This window comes from Monopterus albus, unplaced genomic scaffold (assembly GCF_001952655.1).
Source record: "Monopterus albus unplaced genomic scaffold, M_albus_1.0 scaffold12.1, whole genome shotgun sequence".
NCBI classification, from domain to species: Eukaryota; Metazoa; Chordata; class Actinopteri; order Synbranchiformes; family Synbranchidae; genus Monopterus; species Monopterus albus.
The window spans coordinates 1,701,897-1,717,253 of NW_018127892.1; the positions used below are offsets into that span (position 1 = coordinate 1,701,897).

Below are 15,357 nucleotides of genomic sequence, written 5' to 3' on the forward strand. Positions count from 1 at the left end.
GGAAGAGCACATGTGAATCTGGCCAATCCCCGTGGAAAAGTAAGACAAACAACACTGCGGGAGCCAATCGTTGTCAGACACCGTGAAACAGCATGGCAGAGGGGCGTGTAAAAGCGGGCGTTGTCACTTTAGCTCGTGGGCATTGCAGCCAATGGATAACGAGTTATATCAGAAAGCAACCACTCATGACGCGCGAGTCTGTAGTGTTGAAACTGTGTCCATTACGGCTCTATATAGTGCTGTTTGTTGAATGTTAATTAGAACCAAAATGGCCGAAGAAGTCCTTCAGTGGCAGTCAGTCCCAACCAGTTCCTATGAATGACGGCTTGAACACCCAATAGCAGTATGATTTGTGAGGTTCGGTACCCAACCACATCGCAGCACACAGTGGTATAATACAGTAGTTAGTTGTTCAGATCAACAAGCCGCTATTTTGGAAGCAGTTTGACAAACATTCACTGTTCTTCAGTTGATCTCAGCGGCTACCTGTTTCCAACGAGACGTATCACGCGTGATCAGCGATAAACCAGCACAAAACTAGCCAGCCTCATTGCCCCGAACGTATAAGGTTGGATGATATCGTCGGTCGAGCTGTAGGGCAGCTAGTTCATTTTTCTATTTCATATGAGGCAAGTTTGTGACAACGGAACAGCCAGCGTTCTTCTTTTTTGATTGGCTGAATCTTTAACGTTACACTACACAAACGGGCTAGCATAAACTTTTCATCTTTAATTTGGCAACTTGTCAATAGCGCTAACGTTAGCCAACCTCTTGTTTTTTGCCAATACAACAGTCCAATACTTCACGTGTTTTATGTGAAGCAACTCATAGTTTTGTTTTTGTAAACAAGGCGCTTTTCGACGAACTACCTATAAAACTAAAGACATTTAAATAACTGTTTGCTTTTAAAGAGGGGCAAAGCCTTAGCATCAGCCTTGTCTAGCCAGCTATCAGAAAACGCTTACCTGAACCATTTTAACAGTCATTAAGGAAGAGAATTGTTTGGCTTCAATACGAATTGGTGCTGTGTTCATGACATTTAACTTTTAAACAGCCCGTTTGACACACTGCAGGAGTAACTCTTTAGTGTTACCTCCTGCCTTTTAAAACAATCCCTAACACAACAGTAAGCCACCCGAGAGCCAGTGGTAGACCTCGAGCAGGTTGTGTGCAGCCACGGAATCCCTCATCGGATTGTTACATTATCAGTGTTATTGTTGAAAATGGCGGCGATCGGAATGGTGCAGATGTTGATCGAAGCAGCCGAATACCTTGATCGCAGGGAACGAGGTAAAGTATGTTTGTATTGTTTACTACGACCTGTTTTATTTCTGAATACCCACATCGACCCCCCTTCCCGTCACTTTCATGTATGTATGTAGCTGTCATGACTTTTTCTTTTATATCCAGTAATCGGGCTATGCATTAAATACATTACGTTATCGGTTCTGCAAAATACAGCAGAATTCATCGCATGCCCCCCAAATAAGGCGTTCGTCAATATTCATGTATTTCTGGGATATACACGTGCATTTGCATTTATGATCCTGAAAAAAACAAAAAAAGCATATGTGGCATATGCAGTCAGATGTTCAGGGACACATTGTTTTCATCGAGGACGCTCCTATCCTTCTGTTGTGGTTTGCTTGTGGGGTTTACTCCACTTCAAGATGACATCATTGCCCAGGCTGAGGGGAGGAAATAACGTTAGTGTTTAAAGACATTGCATGAAAACTATGAATTGCATGTGTGCACTTCAGCACAAGACATTTCCACTGAATTCCATTAGGATCAGATGTGACACATTTTGCAGTCAACCTATTCGTGGTTTGGCATCTTTTTACTGTAGCTATATTTTGCATTGCCATATATATATGGACATGTGACCACTGTGTTGTTTATCTGCTTGCAGAAGCTGAACATGGCTATGCCTCCATGCCACCCTTTATCAGCAGTCGAGAGAGGGAAAGCTTGAAAAGGAAAAGTAAAAGCAAGAAAAACACAAGTAGCAGGTAAAGGCTATACAGCTCCAAACACTACACACCTAAGTGTTTTTCAGCATTGCAACAAGCTGCCCGTCATGTCCCCACTTCAAGTGTTTCCCCACTGATGCAGTAGAATTGAACCATTATTTCCAGATTTGTTAGTTTTTCATGTCATAGCTATAATATTCTGATTGTGATGGCACAGCCCCATATTTAACCATGTTTAACATTATTGTTTATTTGGTTTTGTGTGTTTTGGTGCTCTACCAAAAAACCCCCAAAAAAACAAGGTAATATAGTATTCAGTTCACCACCTGCATCCAGAACTGTGGAAAATGGTGTGGGTTTTAAGATGGCAGCCAAGTTATTATCTACATATTTACTTAGATGCATATGTACTATATTTAAAATTATGAAGATTTTGTGAGTAACACTATGGTGTTAATCACACCAGTGTGAAAATTCTCCCACTTATACTACTGTTTGTTTTTGAAGGACATAGGCCTATATGGTGGCTTCAGAAAGTATTCAAGTCTAGTGCTGGGTATTGAACTTAAGTACTTTTATGGCATCGATCAAATTACTTGCATATCATCAAGTATCACAAAATGTTGAATATTGAAAAATTCTTTTCTACATCTTGAGTGCACAAAAATGCCAAGGAATTGAAAAATAAAACTAATGATCTGTAAAGGTATCTATCTTTTCTTTTTGCACTCTTCATTTTAAACTTCATTTTTAATGGGGAAAAAAAATACTATTTTAGCCCATCTGTCTACTCAAGAACCCACAATGACAGAGTGAAAACATGTTTTGAAAATGTATTAAAAATCAAAAACTGCAGTCTCTCATTAAAAAAGTATTCAGACCCCTTGCTGTGCCACTCCAGACTGTGGCCATGGGGATCCTGTGGCAAACTGAATTGACCGGGTTTGCTGTCATTTGTGTTTACACACAGCTCACAATGGAAAAATGTTGACACCCGTCTGCTAACACCTCCCACCTAATTTTCTTCATACCTAATTCCTGTTTGACACAACGCCACAGATAGGGTCCTTGAGCCTTAAGAGCTGTGGTTGCATGTGTACATGTGAGTTTTTTGGTGTGAAGTAACATTTAGACTTCCCTTTGTCCTTTTTAAAACCTGTGACTGACAGCAGCAAACATCAGTATGGCTTTAGGTGAATGGGCACTTGGTAAGGCAAACTGGGTCAAGGTCAGGGGGACTGCAGAAGACATTTTGGTGATGGAGCAGCTCTAGGCATCTCAGTGGACACCACTGTACACATGTAGAGTACAGTCTATAACTAGAATTCCACAAATCAAGCAGCAACCTTAGAGGCTGAGAAATGAAGGCAGTACGGAAGTGCTAAAACCTGCAGTTCCTCGAATGGCTGCTTGAGGCTGGCTCCAAAAGTGAGTCAATCTCCATAGACTCCCAGTTTAAAATGCCCAATTTTACAGCAGAAATAAACATGTTTACAGCCTGGTACAAAAATGGTTTTGGCCTCTATAGCTAATTTCCCCTTCCATAACAACTGTCTGTCTGCCACGTTTGGCTGTTCCCGTTAGGGGTCGCCACACTGACGATTCACGTTTGAATTTTTGGCATGTGTTTTTTACCGGATGCCCTTTCTGACGCAACCCTGAATTGAACTCGGGCTGCAGCAGTGAGAGCACTGAATCCTAGCCACTAGTCCATCAGGGACCCCCCTTCCATGACAACTTTACAGGAGTGAATTTTTATTTATTTAACTTCCCTTTTTTAAATTATATTGAGACTAAAATTTATGCATAATTAAAGTCATGGCCACTCTGAGTAATAGGCGGGAGGGACCTGTCACAGGTGGCTAGCTGCTAGTTGTCTAGCGAGCTCCACTCATGCTCCATCCAATTTTGGATTAGCTGTAGCCTGTATCAGGCGGAGTGAAGCACTACCAGTATGGCAACGGCCAGACGTGAGATTCAAAGCGGTGTGATTAGACTGTAGTTTGGTTTCATGATCCTGTACAGGAGGATATGTGTGCATTCCATGTTTGTGTAGTCAGTCAGGAGCAGTACAAAATGTACACATAATGAGGTAATTGTAAAATTTGTCTCTTTTGAACATAACACTTCTCAGTGCATTGATTGTTTCGGTGGAGAGGATGATATAGCTACATGATAAAAGGCAATGTTAGTTGAAACATATGCTCTATGTCCTAAAACAATTCATGGAGTATGTTTGTAGCCACTGTGTGCACATGAAAAACCTGAAGAAAGAAACACCTAGTTAGTGCAGACTCAGGCAGTTAATTCATATACATAACGTAAATGCCATATTTGGTGGGATGCAGTAAAAATGCTACAGTATGATGCACCAGAGTTTACAGAGGAGTAGAATAGCTGGTGGGTCAGCAAATGCACATTAACCCATTCCGATTGATTGTATATTTGGGTTGCCCCCACATCAGGTGTGTCGGCCATTAGGCACACTAGTCCACATTGTCATCATCCGCTCTCCACTGAATGTTCTCCTCTGCCAATTTGATGTGTGAAAAGGAGCATGCATAGTGCACGAACTGAAGTATATAAATAGTGTTATGCTGTATATAGTCTTCTTGACATGGAGGTCAGGAAATGTAGACAAGTCAGAGAAGGAAGCGGGTATTAAAGCTGGATATATACTGGGTTATGTATGGATATTAGACAAATCAAAGCTTTAAAATGTTACATTCCCTCATTGGTTAGTGTACTTGATGAACAGGAATCCTCTTTACATATAATGTATCTGTTATACACAGATGTTTCTGTTCCATACCTTTGCACTATCTACATCTCAGTGTGTTGATCGCAAGTAAGTTATTTTCATTATTGGTTAATCGGTTACTTATTTTTTCAGGTTTGTTCAGCTTTTAATGATTCTGTTAAGCTCTTAGACTCCAAGGTGGTATCTTCAAATGTCTTTTTTGTCTGACCAACACTCCAAAACTCAGCAATATAACAAGTCTCTCGACTCATCATTTAATTGGCTTATCTGCTCAGCTCAAATTGTCTGTCAAAATTTAAGAAATCGGACTACCTGCATTTGCCTTATTAATGAACTTCATAAACAGCAATGTATTCTTCATTCATGGTGTATATACTGCATACAGGATGTATGCAGAAAAAATGGCTCTTTGTAAAAGGAACTGGTGTGTGTCAAGTATTTTGTTTAACCTGTTGGCCAAGATAATGATGACTCCCTTGAGCTCAACAGCGCTGTCAATGACACTGACAAATTTGTAGTTTTCTTCCACTGTCTCCATGCACAAAAACACAGGGTCTCCATGCACAAAAACACAGGATGTGGAGTGCTGCAACGATGTACTTGTTTCCAGCTCTTGTTTTAACATGCTTAGGTGGCAACACATTTTCAGTCATGCCTAGTGAAGAAAATATTGGGCGAGATCAGTATGTCACATAGAGCTGCTGCAGGTTTGTCCTTGTTTCTAGTCAGAAAACCTTTTAGCTTATATACCAGTATTAACTTTTACCATTTTTTGCTGTTTAACTACAATGTTACATTCACCTGCACCTGTGAGCACCTGATCAGCAACTGCTCATTACTATTTAAAGGCAGCAGAGCCACAGTTGTTATTAATAAGGGCTTCAGAACACCCTAGATGATTTGATATGACCTGCTATGATGCTGGCTCTTGCTCATCAATAGGCAGACCAGCACTATGACCGAATGGATTTGAAGGAGAAGAGCAGATCATTCATTGATCAGCTTTTTGTCCTTGTTTTTATCAAGACTCGGTGAACTGTAGGACAGGCAGCCATGTATGCTTTCTCAGTCAGTCAACTAGTGTCTACAAGCCCCTCCAGTTTTTATTGTTTGCCATAGTGTGGATGTATGAGTAGTGGGGGAGGGGAGTCACCATGTTTCTTGTGTGCACGAGTGTCAGTAGTAGAAACGCCCCCTCCCTTCCCCTCATATCTCTCTCTCTCTCCCCTCACCTCCTCCACCTCTCTGTGTGTTGTTCTGTTCTTTCTCTTGGCAGGCAGTGTGGAGAACACCAGCTCCTCCATTACATAGATGGAGAGAGTCCTCCCCCACTCTGCACACACTCTGTACAACTACAGTGCACTATGGAAATCATACAGTGATCTTGCTATCCTTGTTGAGCAGGAAAATGGAGTCTTTCTGTGCTCAGCACTGTGTGTTGTTATTAAGGCTAATGTGGTTGGCTGGAGCGAGGCTACAGCAGGGCTTCACGTGGCAAAATACAGGCTAAAGGTAGATTACTGTCATCCTAGAATCTGAGCCATAGATGAAGTCTGTGGAAAGACGCGCTGGTGAATGTTTTTTATTTTTATTTTTTAAACAGTTCAGTAATGGAGCTATCAGGTATAATCTACACCTCAAGAACCCCTGAATAGATAATATACCATGTGGGAAGACTATGGGACCACTATAGGAAGACTGGGGGTTGAATTTACTGAGCTGCATTACTCTGGATATGACCTGGGACTCTCTTAAAGAGAAGGACAGGTTTTATACAGTCATCTCATGATTTTTTTCTTCCCCACCCCTCTTGTGAAAAAAAAGTGACGGAAGTCTATACCAGCTAGCAGGCAAAATGCATGATATAAAGTTTGGATGTAGCAAAGTATTACTAGTCCCTTTTGTGGGCTGCCAGTAACCACAGAGTTTGTTGTTGTGGTATAGAGGACATTTGTCTAGTGAACTAATGAAAGTCTTGATACATAGACGGGGACAATATTCTGCAGAGGATTAGTTAGTCAGAAAATGATGTAATATAGTACTATGAGGAATCAGTGTAATGATATGGAGTTAGAGAAAACCTCATACATTATTAAACATTATACCCATCATGGGTGTGTTGGGTACTGGAGGTGCAGAAGGTTACTGGACTAGGGCAGGAGGTGGGAAGACTCTCTCAGCCTCAATTTAGTGGGATGGTTTCCCTGCTAGCACTGTTATGTCAGCAGCAGCTATCTGCCCTGCACAGGAATGCACCCTGGTTGGAGGGGGCCAAGTGAACCAGAGAGCACCCAGAGGGACAAACTGGAACAAGATGATACCCCCACAGTGTCACACACACACACACAGAGGCAAAACACGCATTGCTGAAGGCAGTATTTCTAAGCTTAGTCTTGAAAGTACTGTAAGTTGTCAAACATGCAGGAGAATAGAGGTGTGTGTGTGTGTGTGTGTGTGTGTGTGTGTGTGTGTGTGTGTGTGTGTGTGTGTGTGTGTGTGTGTGTGGGAGTGGACGACAGTCCTCTGAGGATCTTGGCCATGGTATGATGACAGCATCAAGACTAGCAGAGCTGAAGGTGCAAGGCTATTTTGGGCCCTGGGGTGGGGCAATTTAGAGGTTAGGTGGAGGTAGAGTAATTCGGAGTGCATTTTCCCCTCAGCCTTCAGCCCCTCCAGCCCCCACTACACCACTCACTTAACCCTTTTCCCACAAGTCAGACTAGCACATTCCTCCAAAAACATTCCTACACTTGACCCTGTCTCTTGACTCTCTCCGTCTGTCTGTCTGTGTTTTCTGTGCGTGCCACTTTAACACTGCAATGCAGGAGTCATGCTGGCCTCTAGCAAAACCCCATCTCTGTTTACCTTTGCTGTCTTCCCCCACCCCCAGCCCGATGAGTTCTACATGCACAGTAGATAATCGGGCATATTCCCATGTACTTCCTGCCCCTGCGTGCTGTTTCTAGTTACCGTTACTATGTTTACCCCTGGCCCCCTTGTCAAGTAACTGTATGCGAGTTTGGTTCTTTAAAAAAGCGTGTTTCCTCTGTAGCACAAGCCTCGGGCATCAGAATAACCAGGCTTTTCTTCTTTTTCCTCAAATCTCACTCTGTCAGTGTTCTGGCTGCTCCTAAACTCCCACACAGCCTCATTTCTCTGCCTCAGTCCCCTGCAGTACAGCCTTGGACTCCTGTGATGGCACACACAGGGGGGAAGCCTTCCCCTGTTCAATCAGTGGCTGAGTGATTGGGTGTTCTGTCATTATCTCATATGTATTTTCTTTTATCCCCACAGGTCTACGCACAATGAAATGGAAAAGAACAGGTATGTAAAAATGTGTTTGTGTTTGCATGTTGGTGCCTTAGTTTTGAAGAATTGCAACTCACAGCACTGCAGCCCTCCCCCACTGCCACCACTAACTGCACATGATGAGTTGTCATTGGAAATATTTCCTTATATCACATTGTTCAGAATCACTGTTAAGTCTGGGTGATTATCAAAGGAAATGGAAAATTAAAAGAGAAAATGAAAAATGTATAATTATTCTGGTAGCACTCAGGATAATCGGGCAAGCTGTTAAAAACAAAGTATTTTGTAATGTTATTATGCTAAACCAGTCTTATAATGACAGAGATTGATTGTATAATGATGCTCTTGGTTCAGAGCTTTATTTGGTTCTTCAGCCCCTTCTGAAGCTGATGGTACAAAGGAGGTGTCATGGTTGTATCAGGTGACTCCGTGTGCACTTTGGCGACTGAGAGCAGCTGATCTGGTTTCATTAATTTACACCTAGGCTGTCTCAACAACATTTTATATAGCTGGTAAATGAATGCTCTGTTTGGACTGTGAATTCATCAGTCCCTTTATTACTTGTCCCATCTACTTCAGTTGATTGTCAGGTGTGTAATGAAAAGGCAGTGGTTATCCAAAGGCAAAATGACACCAGAGATTACAGCTTCAATGGTTAATCAATTAGCTGATTGACATAAAATCAAAGCAGAACTTATTTTGACAATTTAAAAATAGTTTTAGACATTTTAAAAGCAAAAATGATCACTGGTTCCAGCTTCTCAGTTGTGAAGATGTGCTGCATTTTTGTAGCATAGGAAGGCAAACTGAATATGAATATATATATGTGTGTGTGTGTATATATGTATATGTTTAGCATCTTCTTGGCTTATGGGAAACTATAATGTGCAGTTTTCACTATATTCTGACACTTAGTGGAAAATAACTATTTTATCAAGAAAAGAAAATAATCGCCAGAGTAATCACTATTAGTTTCAGCCCGATCTGCACTGAAAGCCATTACTGATAGACAGCAAGGTGACAGCCAGGTATTCAGTATGCATTTGAAGAGAGATGAGTAGCGTATTAATATAGTATTTTTATTATGACTTTTAAAAAATTGCTTTTGAAATACAAGGCTGAGGGACTGTAAGCTAATTTATCACAAACACCTGAGCTACTGTATGTAAAGTTGTGGCTAAGATTAAATCCTGTTAATAGCACGCCACATGCGTTTTTATTGAGCCCAAACAAAACCTGGTGCTGTTTTTCAGTACTTCCTCATGCAGACATTTTAGGCCTGCATATGAATACATTTTTTTGTGTGCGTCTGTGTGCTGTAAGAATCCACTATCACTGTCTGTGCTCCCATCCTCCCTGTGCTAGCTGATCCAAACCAGCAGCTCAGTGGACAGCCTGAATAATATATGACACTGAGGCCTCTTGCCTGCATGTATGTGCCTGAGCGTGTGCGTGGAGACATGTCATGCCCAGCAGCAAGTCGAAAGGATGACCACAGCCCGTCATACTACACTTGAAGTCATTCATAGCCTTTAGCCTGTTTCTCCCACCAGTAACCTGATGATGGAAAGCCATCGCAGGCAGACAGTAAATTATGACCATCATTCATAGCCTTTAGCTATCCAGTAACCTGATGATAGAAAGTCATCGCAGGCAGACAGTAAATTATGACCCAGTGCAAACAAAGACCACTTCCAGCAATACTGGCTCAGTGCTCAGTCCTAATCTGTAGAATCCTTCCACAGAAATGTGTACGTCTACATAACACAACACCAGGCTCCACCATGCCTTTGTTTTTTTCTTGCATGCAAGTTCCTCCCAGTTCGTCATGGGCAGTTACTATGATGAGGGTGAGAGTGCGAGAGCAAGTACAGTGGGGTGATTTACTGCTGCTCAGGCAAAGTACATCACACGGACCTACAGTAGTTATAGCTATGGTAGGTGAGATGCTTCTATAAGGGAAACCGTTTGAGACCCACCTATAGCATGTTTGTCTTGCACATTTATTTTAGAACATACAGGTCTACTCAGACCGGTCATGTCATTTGAAAAATACACAAGTGTGAAATTAGGGCAAAGAAATGTTTGTTCTGGCCTTAGGCTGATTGCACACACACCTGTAGCTCCAAATACTGCACGTAACCACCTGTTGACGGTGCACTAAGGCCACACTGGGCCAGAGTAACCTGCTGCTACAGCAACGCGTTGTGTTACAGCCATGCATGTAGTGTGTTCTCTCACAGAGACACCATGTGACCTGTGCTGTTTTGTGAGTCTTCTGCTCGCCATTGCTGTTTAACAAACATTATCTAGCCCTGCCCGTCCCTTGTTATGTCAGAACAACACATGCCAGGGCATTTTCATGTTATGTAATGGCAGTCAGTGTGCCCTTTGGACTGAGTCAGCTGAAAAACAGGCACTTAGTTTCAGCTGCTGAATACTGCTTTGTATATTCATGTGTGGGCTTCATTTGCAGTGTGTGTGCTTTTAAAAGGACAGGGTAAGAATATATTTGTGTGCATCATCTGCCCACATTCACATCAGTCCTCTCCTTTCTGCAATTTGAATCAGGCAGTGACGCTCACATCAGGATTACCTACAGCAGACAATAAATGAAGAGCTCGCCCATCCAGCCCTCAGCCACCGAAATAACATTTTTACACTCGTTCTCAGGAAGAGTCTGACGTACACACACCCACTCAGGCACACACAGGCATACAGACACGTACACACTCCACTGAGGCCGGAGCTGGAGGTGTGTGTTGTGTAACAGTGGGGTCAAGTGGTCACAGACACCCACCAGACCTTAGCAGCTGCCAAGGCTGCCAGACTAGATCAGCTGAGAGCGATACGAGAGGAGAGGAGAAATGCAAATGTGAACTGCGGAGATGTTACAGGACAAGTGACGTTAATAGTTCAGATTTGAGCTTATGCCACAGATGAGCTTTGGATTTCACCACATTTTTGTCAAGGGCAGAGTTGTACATCATTGCATGTAACAGCCAAAATCTCTTACTCACTATTGATGATTAACATTTAGCAACTGCATCTAAAAGCAGAGGGAACAAAACACAGAGAAAATGCAAATAGCTCATGATATTATTTCTTGGTTCCTTTTTTCTTGATTGGCGATGCCACGACTCTATTCTCCCTGTTTCATTGTTGGAAGAGGAACTCCACCCAAACAACAATAAAAAAAAAGTGCTGCAAAGCATTTTGTGGCTCCACACGGAGCTGTGCAAAATCTGAAAAAGTGCCTCAGGTGATGTTACTTGAATCAGTGTCAGTTGGGGCTGAAAACTACTGTGCAAGTTTGGAAATGAAAGAGCTGTGGAGGAGTGGAGCTCACCAGACCCCTGTAGCCTGCTCCTCATCTCTGCTAGGGGGCTGAGGCTACATTAGGCACTGCTCACATAACACACCAGGATACCTGACAACTTTTGGTCATCATGTTGTATTGTGGGTAATATAGGCACAAGGTTCTGTTGAGCAAAAAGCCCTTTTTTTCAACAAAACATAAAATTATTAATAACTGACTCTTATAAGGACAGAATCTAGATATTTTTCAGTTCAAAAGTCAAACTGCTGGACACTGTCACGGTGAAATCCGTTTCTACTGTATGTACAGTGCAGGTTCCAAATGTCCAGGGCAAACTTGTGTAAACTGCATAATGAGCCATGATTGGCTTCCAGGTTGTGTCACAAAATCCTGCTCATGTGTCCACATCTTTATAGCTAAGATTTGATCACAGATAAACTCTCCCCCTTCAGCAGATGAATGTGAAACTCTTAACACACATTGTGCACTGTATAGTTCAAACATCTAAGTGAAGTAATAGTTAGCAAAACACATTTTTAAGTTGAGGGGGACATTGAAAAGTTTGACTTTTTTTGTAGAAAAATAAGGTGTTACAACAGTACAGGTTGACAAGTACCCCAAGTCGAGAATGAACTGCCTGTGTTGGGGCATCTTCAACAAGGAGAAACGTAATGATGTGTGACATGGTCTTCTTCTCTGTCTACAGACGGGCACATCTACGGCTGTGCTTAGAGCGCTTGAAATCCCTTGTTCCCTTGGGACCAGATGCTAACAGGCACACCACCCTCAGCCTGCTGATGAAGGCCAAAGATCACATCAAGGTGCGTGCATGCATGTGTGTAGTATTTGCCTAGTGACAAGGGCAAAGGTGTTGACTTCTGCGGTGGTTAAGTGCGTTAATATCATGTACCTGAAATGTCTTAGATAAGCAGCTAATAGAACACACACAGAGCAACATTTTGGACAGCTTGTCCTACCCAGTGTTTTGTTTTTCCCACCTGCAGAGGTTGGAGGAGAGCGATAGGAGAGCTCAGCACACCTTAGAGCAGCTACAACGGGAGCAGAGACACCTGAGGAGGCGTTTGGAGCAGCTGGGGGTGGAGAGGACCCGCATGGACAGTACTGGCTCCATTGTGTCCTCCGACAAGTCCGACTCCGACCAGGGTGAGCCGCACACAGAACATCCCTACTTCTCAACTTAAAACGGGTAAAGGAGCAGGTGTCTCTAGATGACAACAAGGCAGAGGTGGGCACTCGAGTCCCACATAAATAGGCTTCCACCTTGACTCACAGCTCGTACCTAATTAATGAATGCTGAATGGCATCTCAGTGGAACACGTTATTAGCCCACTATAAACCTTAATAGTTAACACACTGGTGACAGTTGACAGGAAAAAATTCTCTTGGAATACACAAACATTTGAGATTTCAGACTTGACTTGGACTCTGATGTAAAAACTTCAGACTTGACTCGGCATTTTGTGACTCATGAACATCTCTGCAACAGGGCACCGATAAACATTTCCTCTCTCCCAACAGAAACCATCAGCACCAACTGGTAACATTTCTGTTATTTCAGTGGATTTCACCTTCTTGAACCGTTATTGTGTACAGTTATTCAGAATTTGTATGTGATATCATAGTGTGCTGAGAGTCATTTGTCTTGTGGGGGAGAAGAAGGATTTATTACAGCACTGTGGAGCCAGTTATCTTATGTGATATGTTTAAAGAATTTTATGCCTTTTAGGTTTGTTTTCTCAAAGACATAAGTCACATTCAGTATCCATCATAGAGATATACACCTATAGGTTAATAAAAAAAGATACCATCCCACACAGCTACATACAGTAGCATTTTTACATCCACATGTCCACTTGAGTGTTCAGTTTGAGCACAGACAGGACAGTGTTTGTCTCTTCTTCCATCAGCTGCTAGCTAGTGCTAGCTCCCGATCTGAGAGCTGAGTGGAGCTGCGATCAGGGTGCATTCATTTTTCAGTCTGTCGCTGTCATAGATGGGATCTGCTACAGTCAGCTAAGGTTTTCCACTTTGAATTACCACAGTCAGTAAAGTGTGACCTCAATGATTTGAGCAACTTTTTAGCCAAACAAAACAGGAACGTATGAAGGTAATTACAGGGTGGATCACCCAAAATGATGCCCCTGTCCCAACATTCAATACAGCATACCTTCACTTTCTCTATTACATCTTGCTTTTTTTTTGTAATGACATACAGTATTGTTCAAAATAATAGCAGTACAATGTGACTAACCAGAATAATCCAGGTTTTTAGTATATTTTTTATTGCTACATGGCAAACAAGTTACCAGTAGGTGCAGTAGATTCTCAGAAAGCAAACAAGACCCAGCATTCATGATATGCACGCTCTTAAGGCTGTGCAATTGGGCAATTAGTTGAAAGGGGTGTGTTCAAAAAAATAGCAGTGTCTGCCGTTGACTGTACAAACACAAAACTATGTTGTACAAACGTTTTTGTTTCTAGGATTTAGCAATCCTGTGAATCACTAAACTAATATTTAGTTGTATGACCACAGTTTTTTATAACTGCTTCACATCTGTGTGGCATGGAGTCAACCAACTTGTGGCACCTTTCAGCTGTTATTACACTCCATGATTCTTTAACAACATTCCACAATTCATTTACATTTCTTGGTTTTGCTTCAGAAACAGCATTTTTGATATCACCCCACAAGTTCTCGATTGGATTAAGGTCCGGGGATTGGGCTGGCCACTCCATAACATTAATTTTGTTGGTTTGGAACCAAGACTTTGCTCGTTTACTAGTGTGTTTGGGGTCATTGTCTTGTTGAAACAACCATTTCAAGGGCATGTCCTCTTCAGCATAAGGCAACATGACCTCTTCAAGTATTTTGACATATGCAAACTGATCCATGATCCCTGGTATGCGATAAATAGGCCCAACACCATAGTAGGAGAAACATGCCCATATCATGATGCTTGCACCACCATGCTTCACTGTCTTCACTGTGTACTGTGGCTTGAATTCAGAGTTTGGGGGTCATCTCACAAACTGTCTGTGGCCCTTGGACCCAAAAAGAACAATTTTACTCTCATCAGTCCACAAAATGTTCCTCCATTTCTCTTTAGGCCAGTTGATGTGTTCTTTGGCAAATTGTAACCTCTTCTGCACGTGCCTTTTTTTTAACAGAGGGACTTTGCGGGGGATTCTTGAAAATAGATTAGCTTCACACAGACGTCTTCTAACTGTCACAGTACTTACAGGTAACTCCAGACTGTCTTTGATCATCCTGGAGCTGATCATTGGCTGGGCCTTTGCCATTCTGGTTATTCTTCGATCCATTTTGATGGTTGTCTTCCGTTTTCTTCCACGTCTCTCTGGTTTTGCTCTCCATTTTAAGGCATTGGAGATCATTTTAGCTGAACAGCCTATAATTTTTTGCACCTCTTTATAGGTTTTCCCCTCTCCAATCAACTTTTTAATCAAAGTACGCTGTTCTTCTGAACAATGTCTTGAACGACCCATTTTCCTCAGGCTTTCAAATGCATGTTCAACAAGTGCTGGCTTCATCCTTAAATAGGGGCCACCTGATTCACACCTGTTATTTCACAAAATTGATGACCTCACTGATTGAATGCCACACTGCTATTTTTTTAACACACCCCTTTCAACTAATTGCCCAATTGCACAGCCTTAAGAGCGTGCATATCATGAATGCTGGGTCTTGTTTGCTTTCTGAGAATCTACTGCACCTACTGGTAACTTGTTTGCCATGTAGCAATGAAAAATATACTAAAAACCTGGATTATTCTGGTTAATCACATTGTACTGCTATTATTTTGAACAATACTGTAGATGTCTGGTCTGAAAACGAGTTCAGTCCCAATAGATTGTTGTACATGCAATTAGACATCCATCCATCCATCCATTTTCTTCCGCTTATCCGGGGCCGGGTCGCGGGGGCAGCAGTCTAAGCAAAGATGCCCAGACCTCCC

General features: G+C 42.2%; 1 protein-coding gene across 1 annotated transcript in view; it reads left to right on the top strand.

Moving 5' to 3' along the window:
* The first annotated feature begins 155 nt into the window (after positions 1–155).
* The window catches only part of mxd1 (MAX dimerization protein 1), a 17,337-nt gene continuing 2,135 nt past the window's right edge, over positions 156–15,357 (top strand). Inside the window, exons 1-5 of the mRNA XM_020590507.1 lie at positions 156–1,290; positions 1,913–2,012; positions 8,029–8,058; positions 12,069–12,183; positions 12,367–12,526. Coding sequence (XP_020446163.1) covers positions 1,224–1,290; positions 1,913–2,012; positions 8,029–8,058; positions 12,069–12,183; positions 12,367–12,526 — 472 coding nt within the window. The 5' untranslated portion in view covers positions 156–1,223. The remainder of the gene's footprint in view (positions 1,291–1,912; positions 2,013–8,028; positions 8,059–12,068; positions 12,184–12,366; positions 12,527–15,357) is intronic.